This window comes from Bos indicus, chromosome 23 (genome assembly GCF_029378745.1).
Source record: "Bos indicus isolate NIAB-ARS_2022 breed Sahiwal x Tharparkar chromosome 23, NIAB-ARS_B.indTharparkar_mat_pri_1.0, whole genome shotgun sequence".
NCBI classification, from domain to species: Eukaryota; Metazoa; Chordata; class Mammalia; order Artiodactyla; family Bovidae; genus Bos; species Bos indicus.
Window position 1 is genome coordinate 22171397 of NC_091782.1, and position 23857 is coordinate 22195253.

The 23857-nt window shown below is 42.8% G+C and overlaps 1 protein-coding gene across 2 annotated transcripts in view; it reads left to right on the plus strand.

The window, feature by feature from the left end:
* The first annotated feature begins 1562 nt into the window (after window positions 1–1562).
* Window positions 1563–23857, plus strand: part of LOC109577446 (putative adhesion G protein-coupled receptor F2P) — a 35383-nt gene continuing 13088 nt past the window's right edge. Inside the window, exons 1-6 of one of the 2 annotated variants that reach the window (XM_019986374.2) lie at window positions 1563–1818; window positions 10100–10206; window positions 13022–13064; window positions 14499–14650; window positions 16430–16660; window positions 18443–19801. In XM_019986374.2, coding sequence (XP_019841933.2) covers window positions 10126–10206; window positions 13022–13064; window positions 14499–14650; window positions 16430–16660; window positions 18443–19801 — 1866 coding nt within the window. In that variant the 5' untranslated portion in view covers window positions 1563–1818; window positions 10100–10125. The remainder of the gene's footprint in view (window positions 1819–10099; window positions 10207–13021; window positions 13065–14498; window positions 14651–16429; window positions 16661–18442; window positions 19802–23857) is intronic. The other variant, XM_070778080.1, reaches the window with a different exon arrangement.

The window sequence follows — 23857 nt, forward strand, 5'->3', positions numbered from 1 at the left end:
AGTGTGAGGTTGGGCTTGGATGATCCCCAAGAACACCTCTGTCTTTCATATTCTGTGTCTCTAGTAGATGCTCAAGAAAAGTTAAGCCAGCATATGAACTATGAGCCTCAGTTTCTCCTGTTGCCACGACTTTGCCATCACTATAACCTGGAGGTGCCCTTCCAGGCCTGCAGGCTGCATCACGTGACCCTGGACCAGCCTTCATCAACCCATCCTTGCTTTGGTCTTACTCGTTTTCCATGTTTATGTTTCTCTTACTGATTGACTGATTAAGGTGCTGGGTCTTAGTTGCTGTGCTTAGTTGCTTTCTCTAGTTGCTTTCTCTAGTTGTGGCGAGCAGGTGCTACTCCCTAGTTTCGGGGCACAGGCTTCTCATTGCAGTGGCTTCTCTTGCTGTGGAGCACAGCTCTAGGGCACTCGGGCTCAGTAGCTGTGGCACACAGCCTTAGTTGCTCCAAGGTATGTGGGATCTAGTTCCCCAACTATGGATTGAACCTGCATTGGCAAGTGGATTCTTAGCCACTGGATGACCAGGGAAGTCTCACATCTATGTTTCTTCTTTTTCCCAAAAAGACGGTGAGCTCTGAGAGGTCAGCTGTGAAATTTACATAATTTACATATATCCACTAATATAGGGGACGCCTGGGTGTATGGTACATATACAATGAAAATACTGAGTTTTTCCATCCGCTGGTGGAACTTGAGTGGGTTTTGGCCCCAAAGGGGATTCTCAGATTTCTTTCCTTAGAAGATCCGGAGCAAAAGAAGACCCAGGAAGCAAAATGAGGATGAGGGATCTCTGGGATTGAAAATGAGTGCCTCTTTCTGTGTTACAAGAACCCTTTAATACAAGTTTTGAAAATGCCACACCTTAGATAAATGTGAGTGTGGTTTTTGAAACATGGACTTGGGAGAGCTAGAAAGTCCATGAATGCTAAAAAAATTTGAAAACGATTTGTGAGGGTTTCAAAGTTAGAAAGATGTATAACTATCTATGTCATCTTCCAAGAGCCTTGGACCTTGTATCTATCAGCAGAGGCTAAGTTATGGCTGAAGTAACAAATAGCCCACAAATTTTAGCAACTAGAAATAATCGTCACCTTTTACTCATGTCCATCAGAGGTCAACAGGCCCCATACTTGTTACAAGGAAGTCAGGATGGAGTGGCTACCATTTTAAATTGCTGGTCCTCATGGCAGAACAACTTGCATGACCCCATCCAACTACAAGGAGGTTGGGAATGGCAGTGCCACCTTGTATCTGAACTAGGGACACCCAGAGACAATTAGCAAACCATACGACCATAATCTTCGTGACCAGAAAGCCAGCCAAAGAGCTCCAAGCACAGACACTTGTGTTTCCCGTATCCCATTTTCAGGCTTAGGCAGATGCGTGAGGATGTTAGTAGCTGTGACCTAATACCACAAATCTTGTGCCGTCTCTATAGTCCTGGATCCTTTGCCAGAAAGAGAAGCCTTGGCCTTTTGTGAGAGTCTGTGTGTGTTCACCTCGTGTATGACTCATCCATTCTCCACCACGCTGCCCCTCCCACGGCAGGGGCTACTCCCAGGCAGGACTTGCCTGGCAGGCTGCAGGGCATATGGGGCTGGCTGCCTGTCAGGCAGAGCCCAACCTGACTGTCTCAGCCAGGGGAGCCACCATTCAGGGCTAAATTGACGGCTCAGAGATACAGGGGCCCAGCTTGCTGGTTTGCTGTGAGATATGGCAAAGGGAAGTCTTTGACATCTGCGTCTCCAGCTGCCGGGAGTAGGTCGAATTTGCCAGTGACAAATTCGCCTGTGTCGTTGGCTAGCCACGGTGAGTAGCCCCATGACCTTCTCAGTCCAAGGCCTTCCCTTGGAGAACTTCAGAGATGAGCAGCCAGTGAGGCTGTGTGGTGTGGGCTTTCATTAACATATACAGAGAGTCTTAAAAAGGAATTTGGTAACCTAGGGGCACTTGGCATAATTCAATAAGAGCACTAATCCGGTAGGACAATATTTTTGTTTTTATTTATTACTCTCCACTTCTCTGATCCCATGCAAACAGAGGCCAGGAAAGTAGAATCTTTAAAGGAATTTTTCTTTGATGACTTGACAGAGATTAAGTACAGATACAGAAGCTAATTAACTTTTTAAAAATCATAATTTCCCTCATCACACTTTGTAATGTTTTGTCTATAATTTTGGCTTATTATTAAGTCATCACCAGCCTTAAAGTCTCCTTGAATACAGAGGAATCTTTTTACACCCTTACACACACAAATTCTGCATTTCTAATGACTAACCTATGGCATTAAGAATTCCTGATCCTAAACACTGTTTTCCTGAGATCAGACTTTCTCAGGAGGAATACAAAGTTTGGGTAGATTTCTCTTGACGTGTGTTCTTTGTATGGCGGGTCGAGGAGTGGTGGTAGACACCCAAACATCCCCATGTCTATTGCTTTTCATGTTCTTCCTTAAAATATTGTTGAAATTGGTGCTTAATTTGATTCTTTCCTTTTTCAGAAGGATTCTTTGTATTTGTTGAGTGTGAATTTTGAAAGTTTAGTTCTGCTTAAAAACTTTTTTCTCTTTGAATTTTGACAAAATGAGTTTTCCCCTCTAAAGTAAACTTGCCCGATTAAAGAATGAGGCTTGACTGGACCTCACGTTATTTGGGTTTATTAAATTTTCTCCTAGAAAGTTCATTCATATTTTTACGGTTTGGAAAAATCAGTTTATTTGTAGCTCACAGGAATGATTTTTGTTTAGCTTTAAAAACTGTAAAACTGGGACTTCCCTGGTGACTCAGTGGTTAAAACTTTGCCTTCCAATGCAGGGGTGAAGGTTATCCCTGGTCAGGGAACTAAGATCCCACATGCCTGAGGCCAAAAAACCCAAAACATAAAACATGTAACAAATTCAATAAAGACCAAAAAAAAAAAAAACCCTGCAAAACTTAAAAGACAGCAAAAACTATTTTCTGTCTTTAGAGACATCTTAAGATCACACAGACCTAAACCCCTTTCCAACAGTATTTGCATGATATAGAGTTATGGCATCATTGTCTTTTTGCAAAATAAATGATATTTTGTAAACAGAAACCAAGGCTGTCATTCGAATATGAGGTGATCAGGGGACAGCTCCAAGCCTGGTGACCGCCTGATCTTGCTAAAATTGGACATGGGTGCAGAGGCACAGGCGTTGGGAGTAGAGGTGGTTTGCCCAGGTCCAGCCAATAATGGGAGGCAGTATCCATAGACAATCATATGTTTAAATATGTCTGAAAAGAATAATAGAACTAACTGAGATTCAGTCTACTTTTATTATCAGGTTTTGGTGATTCTAAACCACATCAGTGTTATGATACAATACTTGTCACCTCGGGGACACACCATTCCCCTCCTTCTCCTCCTCCTCCCCACACCTCCCCTTTCAGATGGAGCCTGGCTTGTGCAAGGTTTGACTTGATTCACCAACCGGCTACTTTAGCGGTTGCTGCTTCCACAAAACCATAGCCTGTGGTCTAGTTATCTTTAATCCCACTCTCTTGGGAATACACAGCTTCTGGTTTTTAAAAGGTCTTTCCCTGGTGTCTCTGATGGTAAAGAATCTGCCTGCCGGGCAGTAGACCCTGGTTCAATTCTTGGGTTGGTAAGAAAAAAGTATATTCCTCTTAATGTAATCTTGATCTTTCAAGTCAATAAACCCTCTGTTGTTGCTGCTAAATTAGGAAAGAGGTTATAGAATTCTATTGCCTCTGAATATTATTCTTGACCCTTTTGATAGCAATAAACAAAGTCCTAAATCATGCTACTTTAAGCCCCGAAGGTGATTTTATGATGATGATACTAAGGTGGCTCATAGAACCCAGGGCATGAAATACAGGATCTTGAGGGTCGCCAGGACGCCATTTTTAATCTTTATCTTTCTTGCCGTATCTACTTAATTTTGTGCTCTTTTTTGTTTTGTAGTTAGGGGTGTTCTCAATCCCATCACACTAACATCAGCTGGGGAGTTAAAAAAAAAAACCCTACTCATCCCTAAATGTTAATAATTAGTGCAATCTAAGTGGAAGATATGTAGGTTTTCACTGTACTATTCTTTCAACTTTTCAGTAGTAATGAAATTATTCAAAATAAAAAGTTTGGGGAAAAATATTAGTGTTTGAGCCTTACTGTCAGAAATCCTGATTCAGTGGTTCTGGGGTAGGATCCAGACATTGGCAATTAAAAATAAAGCTCTCTGGGAATCCTAATGTGTAAAGTTGAAAACTACTGGCGTGGGCTGCTGTCTCTTTCAGCTTCTCTAGAAGAGAGTGAGTGTTTTGAAAACAATGACATAATTTGAAAAATAGCTAAAATAGGAAATAATGGCTTTGGCTTATCAACAGATATTCTCAGATGCAGCAGTTTAGGACTCAATTTGCATTTCTGTTGGAGGGATACATTGGACACCTATTATTATTATTGCATTATTAATCATTTTGCCTAGATAAACCCTCACCCCACCCACACTTTTCTAGAAACTGCCTACGTCTTCCGTGTTTACTGCACATGGAGCTGAAAGATGGGCCTGGCCACAGCTGATTGGATTAGGGGAGGGCAGCTGACCCAAGCTGGGTAGACCAGTCCTCACCTCAGGAATCTTCAGGAAGGAAAGATTAAGAGGATTCACCACTCAAAGATCTTCATTGCAGAAGTTTGAGAAGATACATTCCAGCAAGACCTAAGTGAACGTAGAGAAAAGGCACAGAGAACAAGAAAGAATGTGACACCTAAGGGACCACAGGAGGAGCAATGTCTCTTTTCAGAAACTCAGAGCTGAACAGGACTGACATATTGTTTCAGGTTTAGGAGTTAGGTGATGCCTTGTTTCCATATTGGGTTGTTGTTTGTTTTTTTTTAAACTCCTCACTATTTAAAAAAAAATAATTTTTTTTTTTTAATTTAATTTTTGGCTGTGCTGGGTCTTGGTTGCTGCAAGGGCTACTCTCTGTTGCAGTGCTCAGGCTTCTCAGTGCGGCTTCTCTTGTTGAGGAGTGCCGGCTCTAGGGCGAGAGGATGTCAGTCGTTGGCAGCTCGTGGGCTCAGTAGCTGCAGCTCCCCCGGCTCTAGAGCATGGGCTCAATACTGTGGCACACAGGCTGAGTTGCTCTGCAGCATGTGAGATCTTCCCAGATCAGGGAGCAAGCTCGTGTCTCCTGCATTGGCAGGCGGATTCTTTACCACTGAACCACCAGGGAAGCCCCTCCACAGTTTTTAAAAAATTTCTGAAGATCTATTTGGAAACATTCTCCTCTTTCTATTTATATTAGAAAATATTCATAATTTCCATACATATGAGTTGTGAACAGCTATTTTCATATATATATAATATAAATGAGAGAATACCAAATGTCAAATAAGATGGAGCTAAAGTTCACAAAGATAACCCATGAGACTGTTGCATCCTATTGACTGATGTCCCATTACTATTACAAAATTATACATGTATATATATGTATATATAAAACACTGCTACCTCATACTAATATATTATCAAAGCTCTTCATAAACATTTTTAATATTTGTGTAATATTCCTTTATATAGATTTATCAGAATTTACTATGCACTGTATTATTATTTGACAGTTACGTGTGCAGTCGCTCAGTCGTGTCTGACTCTTTGTGACCCCATGGACTGTAGCCTGCTGGGCTCCTCTGTCCATGTAACTTTCCAGGGAAGAATACTGGAATGGGTTGCCACTTCTTACTCCACGGGATCTCCCTGACCCAGGGATGGACCCCCGTCTCTCGCGTCTCCTGCATTGGCAGCCTGATTCTTTACCATTAGTGCCACCTACTATATATTATCCAAGCGTGATCAGCAAACTTACATAATCATGCTTTTTTCTGTACTTCAAGTTACTTCTATATGATGGAGTCCCAGAAGTGCTTCAAAGCCACAATAGTTTGGGTTTACCTAGTTACTTAATCTTCTTTTCCAAATTTTGTATATGTTTATGATCTCTTGAATTTATCTCAGCTGTCTCTGTCAGAGTAAATTCTCTCTTTGGTTTTGTGGTGACTCATGAGGCTGGTGGTTCTTGGGGTACACCTTTACCAAGTGCCTGCATAGACACCATCAACCCATGTTCCTACCTGTTTGCTGTTTACCTTTCAGGTGTGAGTAATTCATTACTCATCATGGCTTGAAATCTGCATGCATAAAGAGAAAAACATCCAATTCAAAAGGAGGTTAGTGAAGCTTGCCAAGGCTCAGGGGAACCAATGAAATTGATGGAAAGTTCAAAAAACTGGGCATCTGGAGAAAACAGAGGACTTACATAAACATATCAGAGGAGGTGGTTCTGCGGATATGGTTGGGATCATAGAGGGTCATCCTTATGCCCAGGAATTTGGCCCATTGACCAAGGTCAGTGCCTTTACTTCCTACTGTTGGAGAGGTTTAGTTCAGTTCAGTTGCTCAGTTGTGTCTGACTCTTTGCGACCCCATGGACTGAAGCACTCCAGGCTTCCCTATCCATCACCAACTCCTGGAACTTGATCAAACTCATGTCCATTGAGTTGGTGATGCTATCCAACCATCTCATCCTCTGTCGTTCCCTTTTCCTCCTGCCTTTAATCTTTCCCAGCATCAGAATCTTTTCCAATGAGTCAGTTCTTCGTATCAGGTGGCCAAAGTTGGAGAGATTGCCTCTGGGAAATTCCTGTTAGAATGTACACGTACCTGGGATGATTAAATCACAAACCATTAATATTCACTTTCGCATTATTGGTAGTCAGCCTGACTGAAGGTAGTTCTTGGCAGTCAGAAGAATTCCAAATGGCTAAGATCTGAGAAAGGAGCTCATTGATGTGGCAAAGTTTGCTTCAGAGTAAGGAAGGAGCTTTGTCCAAGGTCAGAGATTTTTAGACTGGAGTCAAAATGAGACCCTGAGCATCTGGGCACAGCATGGAGATGACTCAGGATGAAGACTGAAGGAGTTCTGAAGGCAATTCTACTTAGTTTGTATGTTTCTAAAAGATTATTTAAACCTAGATCTCTCTATTTATCATCTATCTCTGACATCACTATTTCCATCTGTCTCTCTATGTGTATAATTTTTTTTACTGAGAGATAGAGATAGTGATCAGTTCTTTTACGTCTCCAGTGAGGACAGGAAGGAGGACAGGGACAGATCGATATAGTTTAAAAAGCCCTTGATCAGGAGTCAAAAGAATCCGGTTCTTCTAGTAACTTGGAGTATGATCTTGGAAAAGCCACCTTCTATCTGGACAATTTCCTCTTTGATAAAAAAGGAAAAATGGTAACTTTTTTGTTTACCGCATAAAATTTTATGAGGTCAAGGTGAAAGTTATATGTGAAATGTTCTGAAGGAATTAACTCCATACAAAGCTCAGCTCTTTCTTATATCAGAAAAGACATGTGATATACTGAAAAAAATTGCAGATCTGGGTTTAAATCTTAGCCATGCCACTTAGTAACTATGAGGTTAGCCAGGGTCAACTTTTAGCCCCTTAATTTAAAAAAAAAAAAAAAATTGTGGCAATCACTCACTTAGAACTATCCAAAGGCATTACAAGAGTGAATGTAAATATAGTGTCAGACACACAGTAATAGACAGTGTCTATTTGTTTTACCAATCTCTTGCCTTTCATAGTGTCTGCATTTAGGCAGGAGGAAGGGATTGGCCATTGACTAGGGGTGAAAGAGTACAATGTCTACAGGATAGACGCTATGGAATCTTCCACTCCTGAGATCATCTGAAGTGTATTCCCACAGTCTGTCTGGGAAATTACATAGTGTTTTGTGGATCTCACTAGAAGCCTCAGCAATTCACCTCGAAACCTAATTATGCAAGTAGGAGCCGCAGACTCAGCTGACCAGGCTGGTGATTGAAATACTCCTGGGTGTCTGATCAAAATATGTCTGGAGTTTTCTTGACTCTTGTTTGTGTTTGCCATGATTGCTATTCCAATACTTTCTTTTTTTCCTAGTCAAGATTTAAGGGTTAAAGTTGTAGAGTCCCCCCCACCCCCAATCATTCTATAGAGCTGCTCTGGTCTCTATCACTTGTGTGTGTGAGTGTGTTTAAATTAAACAGATGTTTGTTTCCGATGGAGCCATATGCAAAGCACAAGCCAGGGTGCAGCACGTATGTTTTCTTTCTGCCTGTTTTGTCTTTGTCACTCAACCTATGGCTTTCGGGATGGAGGAATTTGACATAAAGGTAGGAAGAAATATTTCAGAATTGAATTGCTAACAAATATGGGAATTGCTTTGTGGAATCTGAAACTTGGGGACACTTCCTGTCATGTCTACTTGTCTGGCTTTGACTTCAAGGGTCTGGAGATCTCCAGGGAGCAAACCCTAGCCAAGTTGCCACCCAATGGGTGGTGCTTCAGGAGTGCCATTGGACTGCGACTTCCCGAGATGTTGAGGGGACACGGAAAGTAGTCATCCTTGCTGTCATTGTTTAATTTCTGTTTAGGACACCATTGTTTAATTTCTGTTAAGGCATTACTTGGAGACGGGAAGCTCATTTTATGTTTGCTAAGAAAAGCAGGGGTGGGGGTTGGGGGGAAGGGATATTTAGGGAGTTTGGATTGACATGTATACACTGCTGAATTTAAAATGGATAACCAATAAGGACCTACTGGATAGCACAGGAAACTACTATGTAACAACTTAAATAGGAAAGTGTAGTGAAATGAAGTCGCTCAGTCGTGTCCAACTCTTCGAGACCCCATGGACTGTAGCCTACCAGGCTTCTCCATCCATGGGATTTCCAGGCATAGGGTACTGGAGTGGGTTGCCATTTCCTTCTCCAGGGGATCTTCCTGACCCAGGAATTAAATAGGAAAAGAATTTGAAAAAAGAATATATATATATATATATATGTGTGTGTGTGTGTGTGTGTGTTTAACTGACTCATTTTGCTGTACATGTGAAACGAACACAATATTGTAAACCAACTACAGTTCAATTAAAAGAATTCTTTTTAATTAAAGGAGAATAAAATACTATAGGACCTTCAGAAAACTGTTAATGATGGTCTGAAACAGGCACTGCAAAATATTTTAAATAATCATTCGATTTCAGTGGAACTTCAGCTAGACAATCATTTCAATGCAGCAAACATGATTTTAAAATGTAATTTGCCTAGTCTTTAAAATAATGGCATTGTTTTCTATAGAATTATGCATAGTTGGGATAAAGACTATTTATCTTTCACCAAAAAATGGTCAAATAGTATCAACCATTGTAAAAGCTCCTGGCCTTTGTTGATGACATCCAAGCCTTCTCCTTCTTTATCTGAAAGTAAAGAAACACCTCTCAAAGAATATCTTACTCAGGGATGAAAAATATTGAAGTTATTAAAATTTATATCTATATAGCATGGACTCTGATGCAAATCCTCAGTTCTTCCGGTCTCCCTTCTCTCGGTCCTACCTTTCTTCTTTCTTATGGAATTTTCTATGTCCCCATCATGTGTCCAGCACGGTTCTAGATGCTAAGAAATCATTTTAGTTTTGACATCAGTTTTGGCAGAAATAACAATACCAGGGCATGTCTAAGATCCATTTTGAAGGAGCTACTACCTACCTATGAAAATACAGCTCCAGAGTTAGGGGGAAATGAGGGACCACAGGTCAAGCCTGGTGCTTACTCTCCTTCAAAAGTGATTCTAATCTGAGTTTGCATGTGGGAATGCCAGCTCACCTTCCACCCTAGCCACCCACAGCTTTCTCAGCCCTGCCTAACCCAGAGAGTGTGCCATCCTTCCTGCTCCCCAAATATGGGCTGGATATGTCACACCCCAGTAGGCAGATGCCTTTGGAGGGATTCCCATGCTAGGTGTTACATGCAAGACAACAGCAGAACCTGAAGGTTATCACGGCGATTGCCTGCACCTCCCAGGGCCAGCTGGTGCGCATACCTGTGGCATCCTGGTAAGGTCTAGGGAGACCACAGGGACCCCACCTCTGAAGCAGTGGAGCCCAAGCAGACAGCGCTAAGGACAGAACCCAGTCTCAGGCTGACTGGTTCTGCATGGAACACTGAAAGCTTCCGATTGGAGACATTTTGCCTTTTCGTTTGTTCTTCTAGTAGCCAGAAAGGCAACTGTGTTGAAGATGATGACTCAGATGCTTTTGCTCTTGCTGTACGGCTTCGTGTTTCTTTTGGCCACAGAGTCCTGCAGGACGTTATGCCAGGTGAGAAGAGGGAGGTGGGAGGATGAACTGGTGGGGAGACCAAATGGAAACTAGAACCCATGAGTTAGGCAGCCCATCTGAGCTGAAGGGTATGTAGAAGAAGGGGTGAAAGTGAAAGTCGCTCAGCTGTGTCTGACTCTTTGTGACCCCAGGGATCGAACCCAGGTCTCCCACATTGCCAGCGGATTCTTTACCAGCTGAGCCACAAGGGAAGCCCAAGAACACTGGAGTGGGTAGCCTATCTCTTCTCCAAGGGATCTTCCTGACCCAGGAATTGAACCCGGGTCTTCTGCATTGCAGGCAGATTCTTTACCATCCGAACTGTAGGGAAGTCTCCAACCTTGACTGGGAAATGGTTAATGGCATTGAGTGAGCAGGATTTAGGAATGGTCCCGGCACCGTGAGACACTGTCCCACCCAAAATGGCATCTCCTTCGAGAAGTCTGATGGTGAACACCACCAATGGGCAGGAAGGAGCAGTGAGCACCTTGGTCAGGTGGCAGCCTGGATGGGAGGGGGTTTGGGGGAGAGTGGACACATGTATATGTATAACTGAGCCCCTTTGCTGTTCGCCTGAAACTATCGCAAAATGGTTAATCAGTTATAATCTGATATAAAATAAAAAGCTAAAGAATTCTTTCTAGAAGTTTCCAAATAATATTAACTCTGTAAATAATGTGCCCCTGGATGGGAATTTTCTCCATGACGCCCCTCCCCCTAATACTGAGTTACAGCCCAGTTTCTGGGAAAACTTAGAGACTCCCTCAGAAAGGCCTTTTCCAGGAGGCACCCAACTCCACAGTTCTGTACTATTTCCTCTTCATTTCCTCATCCACGCTCTTCCACAAGACAGAACTTGGAGGCTGAGCATGGGAGGCTGCCTTTGTTTTCTTGATTATCGCGGACTCACCTTACCAGAAATGTTCCATCCTTTTCTTCTCAATTTACAAGTTGCTGGGGGCTGAGCTTTTTTGGGGTGCTATCTGTCTTCCAACCTCTCTCAGGCAGTTCTGTGGGTTTAACAGGTGATGGGTTTGCAAGTGTCTTGTTCGTAGTATTAGTCTGAGGATTATTGCTGTGTGTGTGTGTGTGTGTGTGTGTGTGTGTGTGTTAGTTGCTCAGTTGTGTCTGACTCTTTTCAATCCCACGGACTGTAGCCTGCCAAGCTGCTCTGTCCATGGATTGTTACTATCTGAAGCTTAAGTGGCCCAGACCGGATACCACCCTAGAAATGAAGAGATCAGGTGGAGTTGTATACATGGACTTTGGCAGATTAACTGGAAGTGAATCAGTTCCTTCACTTAAGAAGACAGTTTCCAGAATTTCTTGTAAATAACATACCATTGCCTTCTGCCTTCCTATCTGACTAGCAGGATGTGACCTCACTGGAGTCTGTTTAATGGGCCAAGTGTTATCCAGAATTGTTCATTTTGAAGTGCTTTGTTATGGTGCATTGGAGATCATGATCCACTCAAGATGGGCTGAGGGCATCTTGAAATGTTTGCATGTCCATGCATCTATTTATTTATTTATTTGGTTGGCACCGAGTGGCATGTGAGATCTCAGTTCCCTCACCAGAGGTCAAACCTGTGTCCCCTACATTGGAAGCATGGAGTCTTCACCACTGGACTCTCAGGGCAGTCCCTCCAGTAATAAATTAGTAACAATATTTTTATAAATAAACTGCCAAGATTTCCTCTCTACATTTTTTGGCTGCATAGTTACATGTCAATAATTTTGTAGTTTTTTTCTATAAGAAAAATAGAAAGATGCTTCAGTTTTACCTCTAAAATTGATGATCAGATTTTTTTCATTCTTATTGCTAGTTAAAAAAAATAGTTTTCAGCTTCTCAATTCATTGTTAATAATGTTATGTAAACATGTGAGAAAGACTGTTGTCAAATTTGGGGAAACCAAATTTTTTTCATATGTTAGTTGCAAGGTATCTTGAGCACGTACGATTTTCTTGTTCTATGACAAATTGTAAATACTCTGAGAACGAATGCCTCTTATATGTTGATGTCCTCCTTGTAATGCAGATACGACTGCAAACTACATAAATATATGCTTTTGAATCCAAACTAAACATATACCCAACTCAACTTCTACCCCAAACAGCTACATCCTTCGAGTGCTCTCCAAAATAAGAGAGAAGGAGGGGGAGTTGGAAAAAGAAAAAAAAAGGACTGAACAGATGATGGCTAAACTATTTTGCTTCTGAAAATTTAATCAAACATATGATAATGATGGAGCTTCCCTGGTGCCTCGGTGGTAAATAATCTGCCTGCCAATGAAGGAGACGTGAGTTTGATCCCTGGGTTAGGAAGATCCCCTGGAGAAGGAAATGGCAACCCACTCCAATATGCTTGCCTGGGAAATCCCATGGCCAGAGGAGCCTGGCGGGCTACAGTCCATGGAGTCGCAGAGTTGGACACGAATTAGCAGCTAAACAACAACAACAGTGATCATGTGAACACATTGCTACACTCTTTTTCAGCACAAAGAAGGGGCCCATGCAAGCAAGGGGTTCTGCACCTCAACCTTCATTAATTTCCAGTGAGCCCACATCTGCCCAGGGTGTATTTCCTAGATAGAAAGCAGATCATTCTTCCTGGAGTGAAAGGAGTTCTCCTGCTGAATAGCCGTGGAAAGACATCTGTTCAGGTTGAGGGGAAATGGGACCGTGGTGACAAATTCATGGTCTTAGATTTAGTGGCACGCTAGCATCAGAACTGAGTCAGATGTGGTGAAAGTGAATCACTGGCTGCACATTTTAGTGACTGCTTCTGACCTGAGTTTTAATTTTCCTTCCTAGGCTTCCAGCAAGAGCAAGGAGCAGGTGTCTACCAGGCCACACGGTATGTTGGCAGCAGTTACTAACAGTTGGCTGTGTTCCTATCCATCTGTTGTAATGCAGAGCTCTTCTCAGCCCTCTGTCTCATGGCGTGGTAGATGGCACACCTCGATGGCATGTATCTGGATTTTCTTTTACTCTTCTCATCTTAAATTGTACCTTTGACCCCTGCTCCCTTCTTGCTGCATCCTGGTCTGAGAGTTCTTTGCCATAAATCCTTTGGATTGAACCAACTCAAAATAGAACAGTGGCTATGGGGGGGTCTATGACACCCTGCTGATGACATAACTCCTTGTAAAGTTCTGGAGCTAAGAAATTTTTTGTATAATACTTTTTAAAATTTATTTTTTTAAAATTGAAGGATAATTGCTTTACAGTATTTTGTGGTTTTCTGTCACACATCAACAAGAATCAGCCATAGGTACTCCCATGTCCCCTCCCTTCTGAATCTCCCTCCCCATCCTACCCCTCTAGATTGTCACAGAGCCCTGGTTTGTGTTCCCTGAGTCATACAGCAAATTCCCACTGGCTATCTATTTCACATATGATATTGTAAGTTTCCATGCTACCTTCTCTGTGCATCTCATCCTCTCCCTCCTCCCCTCCCCCCATGTCCATATGTTGGTTCTCTCTCTCTGTTTCTCCATTGCTGCCCTGAAGATAAATTCATCAGTACCATCTTTTTAGATTCCATATATATGTGTCAGTGTATGATATTTATATTTCTCTTTCTGACTTACTTCCCTCTGTATAATAGGCTCTAGGTTCTCCCACCTCATTAGCATTGACTCAAATGTGTTCCTTTTTATGGCTGTGTAATATTCCATTGTGTATATGTACCACAGCTTCTTTATCCATTCGTCTGTCAGTGGATATCTAGGTTGCTTCCATGTTCTAGCTATTGTAAATAGTGCTGCAATGAACCCTGGGGAACATGTGTCTTTTTCAGTTTTGGTTTCCTCAGGGTATATGTCTAGAAGTGGGATTGCTGGGTCATATGTGGTTTTATTCCTAGCTTTTTAAGAAATTGGAGCTGAGAAATTTCTTAGAGGCTATCAAGCATACTGGCTTCCAAACTGTATTCTTGGGGAGCTGCAGGCATGAGGCGTGTTTAGGGGGTTCCTATGGGGTGAGATAGGGAGCTAGTGGACTGAACTGTGGGCTCTTCTCTCTTACTCACTTCAGCTGGGATGGTACCATTTTTATCTATTTTAAACCTTAGAGTTCAGGATACTAGTTTGTCGGAATTAATAGGAGGTTGTCACTGAAATAGATGATGATCCCTGATCTATTTCAATTGTCCTGCACTTTACAAAGAAAAGACACCTGATGTCCATAGGACTGATGTGCCTTCACTGTGCGGACACCGTGGTAACTGGCCCATGTGGTCCAGAGCCCAGACCTCTCCATCCGATGCTGACACCTTTTCTTTTCTCAGGTGAATGCCGGGGCACTTGTGTGGACAATTCCTACTGCAGCCAACCTTGCCCTCCAGATACTCCAGGGGATATGGGGTTTTTATGCAGGCAAAAGAAATGGCACAAAGTCACTGAGTCCTGCCGCACTCTCACTGCCTTCAACATCTTTGAGGTAATATCCTTTCTCTCACCTGCAAAGTGGAGCCCCAGACTAGCAGTGCAGCACAATGGACAATAGTCAGGGCATGGAAGCAACCTAAACATCCATCAACAGCGAGGTGGATAAAGAAGTTGTGGTACATATATACAATGGAATATTGTGTATATATATATATATATATGTATATATATATATATTCAGCCATAAAAATGAATGAAATTGGATCATTTGTAGTCATGTGGTTGGACCTAGAAACTGTCATACAGAGTGAAGTAAGCCCGAAAGAGAAAAGCAAATATTGTATATTAATGTACATATATGGAACCTAGAAAAATGGTACAGATGAACCTATTAGTAGGGCAGGAATAAGAGACACAGACATAGAGAATGGACATGTGGCTATGGCAGGGGAGGGGAGGGTGGAACGAACTAGGAGAGTAATATTGACATATATACACTACCACGTATAAAATAGACAGCTAGTGGGAAGCTGTTATATAGCACAGGGAGCTCAGCTTACTGCTCTGTGATGACCTAGAGGGGTGGGATGGGGGTGGGTGGGAAGGAGACTCAAGAGCGTAGGGATATATGTATACATAGCTGATTCATTTTGTTGTGCAGCAAAAACTAATACAACATTGTAAATCAATTATACTCCAATTAGAAAATAAGAAATTATGCATGTAGCACTCAATAACGGGAAAGTGGACATGAGGCTGTGTGGTTGGTAAATGTGTTTGTACTTGTCCAATAAATCTATCAGTTCCAATAAAACTATATTTACCAAAAATCAGGCCATTTTTGGTGATAAGGAGAAGGCAATGGCACCCCACTCCAATACTCTTGCCTGGAAAATCCCATGGGCGGAGGAGCCTGGAAGGCTGCAGTCCATGGGGTCGCTGAGGGTTGGATACGACTGAGGGACTTCACTTTCACTTTCATGCATTGAAGAAAGAAATGGCAACCCACTCCAGTGTTCTTGCCTGGAGAATCCCAGGGACGGAGGAGCCTGGTGGGCTGCCGTCTATGGGGTCTCAGAGAGTCGGACACGACTGAAGCGACTTAGCAGCAGCAGCAACCTGCTGACTATCGCATTAACCTGATGATCCAGTGGCTAAGACTCTGCACTCTTACTGCTGAGAGCCTGGGTTTGATTCCTTATGTAACTATGGAATATGCCCTATGTAACTATGGAATAAGCCATGGAGCATGCCCTGCCCACTCTCCCTCCCCAAATCAGATGATTATCCTGGGGCCATAGTTTGCCCTGCTTGCTCTCAAGGGTGAGACTCAAGCCAGAATCCATGGGAGATCTCTCAATACTTTCAGTCCTTCTCTATGGATGTTCCAACGGATTCATCCAAATTCAGCTCAGAATTTCTATTTTAAAAATATGCTCATATCTCGCACTTTGCCCCTCAAGAATAGTAGAAATAAGCTTAGAGGGCACTAGAAATCTACCTACAGAATGAATGTGCAGCATACATAAATAGAAGTCAGAAAAGGTGTACTAAAGACCACAGTTGCTATTTTGGGCAGGAAGCAGGTGGCTGGCAAGGCAGGGCTTTCCTTTTCTGTTGAAACAGAAAAGGTTTCACAGAATAACAGAAATAACAGAATAACAGAAACAGGTTATTCACAGCGAGTATGAGCTTGAGAATGTAAAATACAAAAACATTATGCAATATACAATCGTGTAATCAGACTGTCCTAAATTTTAGTAAAACTCCTTTTCTATTTAAAACAAAAGGAACATTAAAAAACTTTTTGTTGTTTTTTGCCATTTCTTAGGCAGATTCAAATTCTGTTCAAACATTTGGAGGATCAAAAATAAATGAATATACCAATAAGCCTGAGACTATTACAGATTTGTTAATGGAAAAGTGTCCACAGAATCTGTCCTGTGTGATCAGGAACATTCAGAAGTCTCCTCGGATTCCGGGTAACATCGCTTTGATTGTGCAACTCTTACACAACATCTCCACTGTGCCAATGACGGATGTTGATGAGACAAAGATGAAGGTGAGTGGTGGTGAGGGTGTGGCAGAGAATCATCTTGATAGAAAAGGAATGCAGGTGAGCTGGATACTTTGTGAGCTTTTGGGGGTCTGAGAACTGTGTTTTTCATCTCAATATCTCCAGTGCTTAGCACAGCAAGTATTTAGTAAATCGTCATTGATAAGTGAATGAAGAGCTAATGAATAGAAGAATGAAAAAGTGAAAACATTCAATCAACAAACATTTAGAGAGACCACTTATGGGGTGTGGATCAAACCCCAGGGTACATTCCAGTATCTGGCTACTGAAAACTAAGAACCACGGTAGATCTGCAGAGAGAAAGAGACTTTTTTTACTTTCATTTGGAGTCTGAACTGGTTGCAAAAAAGGAAAATAACTGAGTGCAAAGAAAACAATCATACATATCTGTCTCAGGAATATAAAATGAAACTAGATCCATTTTTTTTTTTGCTTTGATCTTCAAAGCGGAGGATATTAAAAAGTAAGTTTAGCCTCTAGGATCGATTTCCAATTTGGTATGTTCCTATACGTGGGCTCCCCTGATGGCTCAGAGATAAAGAACCCACCTGTCAATGCTGGAGCCACTGGTTTGATCCCTGGGTCAGGAAGATTCCCTGGAGAAGGAAATGGCAACCCACTCCAGCATTCTTGTCTGGGAAATCCCATGGACAGAGAGTCTGGCAGGCTACTGTCCATGGGGTCACAAGAGAGTCGGACACGACTTAGCAACTAAGCAACAACAAATGTTCCTATACAGGGTGCTGCACACAAGCGGGATTCATTAGATGCTAATTACGTAATAGGTGCTCTGACCTGGGTAAACAAATGCTAGTTTCACTAAGGTATGAAAAGGAATTGATGATGGCAATGGGCATGTGGAAGGAAGGCATTGCACAAAATGCGAGGAAGGCAATTCCCTTGCAGCACTAACCTCACCTGGGAGTCTCATTAAGATGCTGGTTCTACATAGACATAGAAAATAGACTGGTGGTTTGCCAAGGGGGAGGGTGGTGACAGAGGGATGGATTGGGAGGTTGGAATTAGCAGATGCAAACTAGTATACAGAGAATGGATAAACACCAAGGTCCTACTGTATAGCCAGGGAACTGTATTCAATATCCTGTGATAAACCATAATGGAAAAGAAATGCAAAAGAATGTGTATTTATATATGTGTGTGTGTAACTGAGTCTGTTGCTGGACAACAGTAATTAATACAACACTGTAAATCAACAATACTTCAGTTTTAAGAAAAGGATGCTGATTCTGATTGACTAGGTCTGGGGTGGGGCCTGAGATTCTGGATCTCCAGGCAGTTCCAGGGGATGCCTTTGCTGCCAGCTGGAGGACCACTTTTTTATGTATTATTTTAATTATTTACTTATCTATTTATGTATTCTTGGCTGTGCTGGGTCTTTGTTGCTGCTCAGGCTTTGCTCTCGTTGCGGCGAGCAGGGGCTACTCTCGTTACAGTGTGAGGGCTTCTTACTGCGGTGACTTCTCCTATTGCGGAGCCCGGGCTCTAGAGTGTGTGGGCTTCAGCAGTTGTGGCTCCCAGGCTTTAGAGCACAGGCTCAACAGTTGTAGCACACGGGCTTAGATGCTCCATGGCATGTGGGATCTTCTTGGTTCAGGGATCCAACCCGTGTCTCCTGCACTGGCAGGGGGATTCTTTACCACTGAGCCACCAGGGAAGTCCCAGGACCACACATTTTAAAAGTAAATGTTGATTGTTCTGGCAGATTCAGAGAGTGGCTCAGTACTAATCCCGGTTCTTCATTGACAGAGTTACAGCATCATGGCCAACCACATTCTAAATAGCAAAAGCATCTCAAACTGGACCTTCATCCCCGAAAGAAACAGCAGCTGTGTCCTGCTACATTCAGTCAATTCCTTCGCAAGAAAGCTATTTGTCAATAAGCATCCCATTGAAATAGCAGATATTTTCATCCACACAGTGGGCACCATCCTCTCTAGAGACAACGCTGGAAAGAATTTCACCTTTTCAATGAGAGTTAACGACACCCGAGAAGTCACAGGGAAGGTGTCAATCAGTAGAGAGGAACTTCAGGAGGTGCCTTCTCCTTCTCGGGCTGTCAGCATCGCATTTCCAACTCTCGGGGCCATCTTAGAAGCCAGTGTTTTGGAAAGCATCACCGTGAATGGGCTTGTCCTGTCTGTCATTCTGCCCAAGGAACTTGAAAGAATCTCGCTGATTTTTGAAAAGATCAGCAAGTCGGAGGACAGGAGGGCACAGTGTGCAGGCTGGCACTCCGTGGAGAGCAGATGGGATCACAGGGTCTGCCAAAAGATTCAGGAGAACTCCCAGCAGGTAGTCTGCAAATGTAGCCCGAGCAAGACGTTTACCTCTTTCTCGATTCTGATGGCACCCCATGTCTTGCAGAGCCCCATCCTGATTTACATCACGTACATAGGCCTGGGTGTTTCTATCTGCAGCTTGATCCTCTGCTTGTCCATCGAGGCCTTGGTCTGGGGCCAGGTGACGAAGACAGAGATCTCATACTTACGCCACGTGTGCATTGCTAACATTGCGACCACCTTACTGATGGCTGATGTGTGGTTCATCGTGGCGTCCTTTCTCAGTGGCCCAACGAGGCACCACAGCGCATGCGTGGCAGCAACCTTTTTTGTTCACTTCTCTTACCTTTCTGTGTTTTTCTGGATGCTCGCCAAGGCACTCCTCATTCTCTACGGAATCCTGATAGTCTTCCATACATTGCCCAAGTCCGTCCTGGTGGCAGCTCTCTTTGCGGTGGGCTACGGGTGCCCTTTGCTCATCGCTTCTATCACGGTCGCTGCCACTGAGCCTGGCAAAGGTTATCTCCGGCCTGAGGCCTGTTGGCTCAACTGGGACATGACCAAGGCCCTTCTGGCTTTTGTGGTTCCGGCTCTGGCCATCGTGGTTGTCAACCTGGTCACAGTCACACTGGTGATTGTCAAGACCCGGAGAGCGGCCATCGGCAGTTCCATGTTCCAGGAGGTGAGGGCCATCGTGAGGATCAGTAAAAACATTGCCATCCTCACACCACTGCTGGGACTGACGTGGGGATTTGGCATAGCCACAGTTCTCAATGACAGCTCGCTGGCTTTCCACATCATCTTCTCCCTGCTCAACGCCTTCCAGGTAAGTCCAGACAGAGCCTTCTGACTGAGTCCACAGTGAGAGAATTCAGGAGAAAGTTTTGTGATCAGGAGCTCGTAGCATCGTATTTCTTTGTAAAAGACAAAGGATTTGAAATAGCATATTGAGTCAGGAGAGCTTCCCAGGTGGTGCTAGTGGTAAAGAATCTGCCTGCTAGTGCAGGAGGCACGGGAGATTCAGGTTTGAGCCTTGGGTCAGGAAGATCCTCTACAGGAGGAAATGGCAACCACTCCAATATGCTTGCCTGGAGAATCCCACGGACAAAGGAACCTGGCGGGTTACAATCCATGGGTGGCAAAGAGTAGGACATGACTGAGCGTGCTCGTGGAAGGGAAATTGAGGCAGGAAGTAAGCTTTTGTTCCAGAAAGGTCTGGATTAAAATCTGGATTCTCTGACTTATGCCTGTGTAACACTCTCTTGGGATATTTGCTTAACTTTGCCAAGCCATGTTTTCTTCACTTACAAAATGGGTAGAAGAATTCCCATTTTATAGGACTGTTTAAAAAGGAAAGATAACAGTGAATGGAGGACTTGCCTGGTGGTCCAGTGGCTAAGACTCTGCACTCCCAGTGCAGAGAGCTAGGTTCGTTCTCTGGTCAGGGAACTAGATCCCACTAGCTGTAAACAAAGATTCCTCACGTCCCAACTTAAAGATCGTTCGTACTGCAACTAAGACTTATAACAGCCAAATAAATAAATAAAATATTAAAAGCTGAGCTGTTGCTGTTGCTGTTTAGAAACTAAATAATACTACTTCCCCAAAAATCTAGGCATGTAAATGGAGGTACTAAAATGTGCCCACATATTTCTTTCTATTTAAAATTTTTAAAAAATTTAATTTATTTTTACTTTTTTCATAAAATTGTTTTCTTGGAGGATAATTGCTTCACAATGTCGTGTTGGTTTCTGCTGTACAACAATGTGAATCAGCCATGAGTACATATATGTTCCCTCCTTCTGGGATCTCCCTCCCACCCTCCTCACCATTTTAGAATTTTTAGTGACCATTGGAAACCATCTTATTTTAATGAGGCAAGCCATCCAGAGTGGTATTAAAGACAGTCTCTCTTCTTGTGGATTAAGCGATATTCCCAGTTTTATACGTATCTTTACCAAGTTTTCTATGCTTATATACAAATATGTTTTCACATAGGATTGGGGTTAAAAAACAATGTATGTTTTTACTTAAAAATACATCCGAGCATTTTACCAGGTGACTATGTATGTATCTTTAATGATTCCTTACCTGACTGAAAATTTTTTTCGTTTTTTCAGTTATGGTATACCAAAGAGCCAAAGTTTCTTATACTGAATGTTAAATGTAGATAGTAACTAACTGAAAAGAGAGCTTTTATTTTTCTAAAGCCCTCTAAAATATTGCTTTTGTTCCTAATTGTGTACTTATTAGAAAATAAGACTATTTCAAATAAATGTTTTATTTATAATAGAAATTTTAAGTCAAATGTTTTCTCATTTTGCTCTTGTAGAATTTAAGTGTACATGATTTCATTCTACAGCGAGTGTTTTGATATCTTGGGGACAACCTTGCGGGGTGAGATGGGGAGTGTGGGAGGGAGACTCGAGAAGGAGGGGATATACATATATTTATGGCTGATTCACGTTGTACAGCAGAAACCCACGCAACACTATAAAGCAATTATACTCCAGTTTAAAAAAAACACAAAAATAAAGGTGTTTCACCTTTCAAATTTTTTTTTTTAATTTGTATGAAAAATATTAATTGTGCCATACATTTTTTTGTATAGCTCTTGGTAATTATCAATTGCCTTACCCACATTTATGCAGCTAGTCACTGGTAGAACTGGGTTCAAAATGTAGCGTTCCTAGGGACTTCCCTGGAACCCCAGTGATTCAGACCCCATGCTTCCACTGCTGGGGGCGTGGGTTGGAAACTAAGATCCCACATGCTTTGCAGCAAGACCGCCAAAATAAAAAATATTTTAAAAATTGTAATGTTCCTAAAACTTCTCTTCTGGGTACCCCATGGCCATTCATCATGAATGCTTAATGAATTCATGTTTCACTTTTAAGCATTTTTTTTTTCCCTTGTCTCCCTTGGGGCCACTTTACTGTGACTTTTGTTTTAAACCAGGCTGTGAGCATTTATTTTTGATACCATGAACTCCTTTACCTATTATTACAGGGTCAACCTGTAATTTCAGCTGTTTCTGCCTTGACTCCTGACAAGGAGGAGGGTGGGGCCATCCAGCTAAATGCCAGGATCCTTGGGACAGTGAGGAGCTGAGAGCAGAGTCAGGGTGAAGGTCAGACACTGGTGCAGGCATGAGGCAGTGATGGGCTGGAACTGGCTTGTACTGGCTCAGGAGAGCTGACTGTTACCTTTCAGGAATTTGGGGAGCTGATTGTAAACATAGACATCCTTACAAATTAAATAAGTTAGATTGAAAACAAAGGTCATACATCCTCAAAATGCATCACTTTGTAATTGTTTGTGTCTATTTTTCACTGTACTTTTGAGGTTATTGGCAACTATTTTGTCTGGGTGGTGGGAACACTGTGTAATGATGTATCCATCTCTTCCTGACTCCATGTTCAGTGATGCCATCTTGCTGGATTGATTGATTGATTGATATTATTTTCATTTTTTATCTTTTTTTAATTGAAGTATAATTGCTTTACAACATGTGTTAATTTCTGCTGTACAAGGAAGTGAATCAGCTGTGTGTATACATATATCCCCTCCCTCTTGGGCCTGCCTCCCACCTTCCCTCATCATCCCCCACCCATCGTTACAGAGCACTGAGCTGAGCTCCTTGTGCGATACAGCAGCTGTCTATTCCACTAGCCATCTATTTTACACATGGTAGTGTTGCTAGATTTAAATCAGCTGTGGTGGAAGTATTTAACCATGGAGAATGGCAAGAGCTACAAAGTTGGTGAGTTGGTTATTGCTGTTTACCAGCAAGTCTGTGGATCAGAGTATCCTGAGGATGCCCAGTGCCGGAGGAGAGAAAGGACAGTCATCAGCCCTCACTGATGGAGGAGACAGAATCAACGGAGCAAAGAAGAAGCAGGACATGCAGGGACTAAGGAGGAACTGAGATGTGGGGCAGCTGAGGCTGACGGGGCAGATGGAGAAGAGAGACTCCTAAACATGCAGGAGGTCAGCAGGATGTAGGAGAAAGACCTTCTTAAAGATTTCATGGTTCCTTCTCTGTGGGAGCATCTCCACAGGTTTTAAAGCTCAAGCTGTGTGTGTGCTAAGTCCAACTCTCTGTGACTCCACGCACTGTGGTCCGCCAGGCTCCTCTGTCAATGGGATTCTCAAGGCAAGAATACTGGGGTGGGTTGCCATTTCCTCCTCCAGGGGATCTTCCCAACCCAGGGATTGAACCCGCATCTCCTGTGGCTCCTGCATTGCCAGCGAATTCTTTACCTCTGAGCCACTGGGGAAGCCCCACCCTTTAGCTAGGGAAGTGTTATTATGTAGTCAAGAGCTACCTTGACTGTTCATTTGTCAATCCGTAACTTTTGACCCGTGTCTTCCTTCATATTTACCCAGAATAACTGTCTGGGTGGGAGGTTTGAGGACCCCCTCTAGCTGTTTTGATGGGAGAAAAGTAAATGTTTCAGTCCATTTGGGCTGCTGTGACAAAAAATACCATAGACTGGGTGGCTTATAAACAACAGGTATTTATTTCTTATAGTTCTGGAGGCTGGGAAGTCCAAGATCGAGGCACACACAGATAGATTGAGTTATCTGGTGACAGCCCACTTCCTGGTTTACAGATGGACAGTTTTCTCGACGTAACCCTGCCTGTTGAAAGGGGCCAGGAGCTCCCGGGGCCTCTTTTATTTGGACCCTAAATCCTTTTCAGGAGATTCTGCTATCATGACTAATCACCTCTCAAAGGCCCCACCTCCAAATATCTTCACATCCAGCACTAGGATTTAACATATGAATTTTTGGAGGACACAAACATTCAGTCTACAGCAGTTAAAGCACATACTTTAAAACCCGGGAGAACATCTTGAGATTTACTGCTCAAATTGTG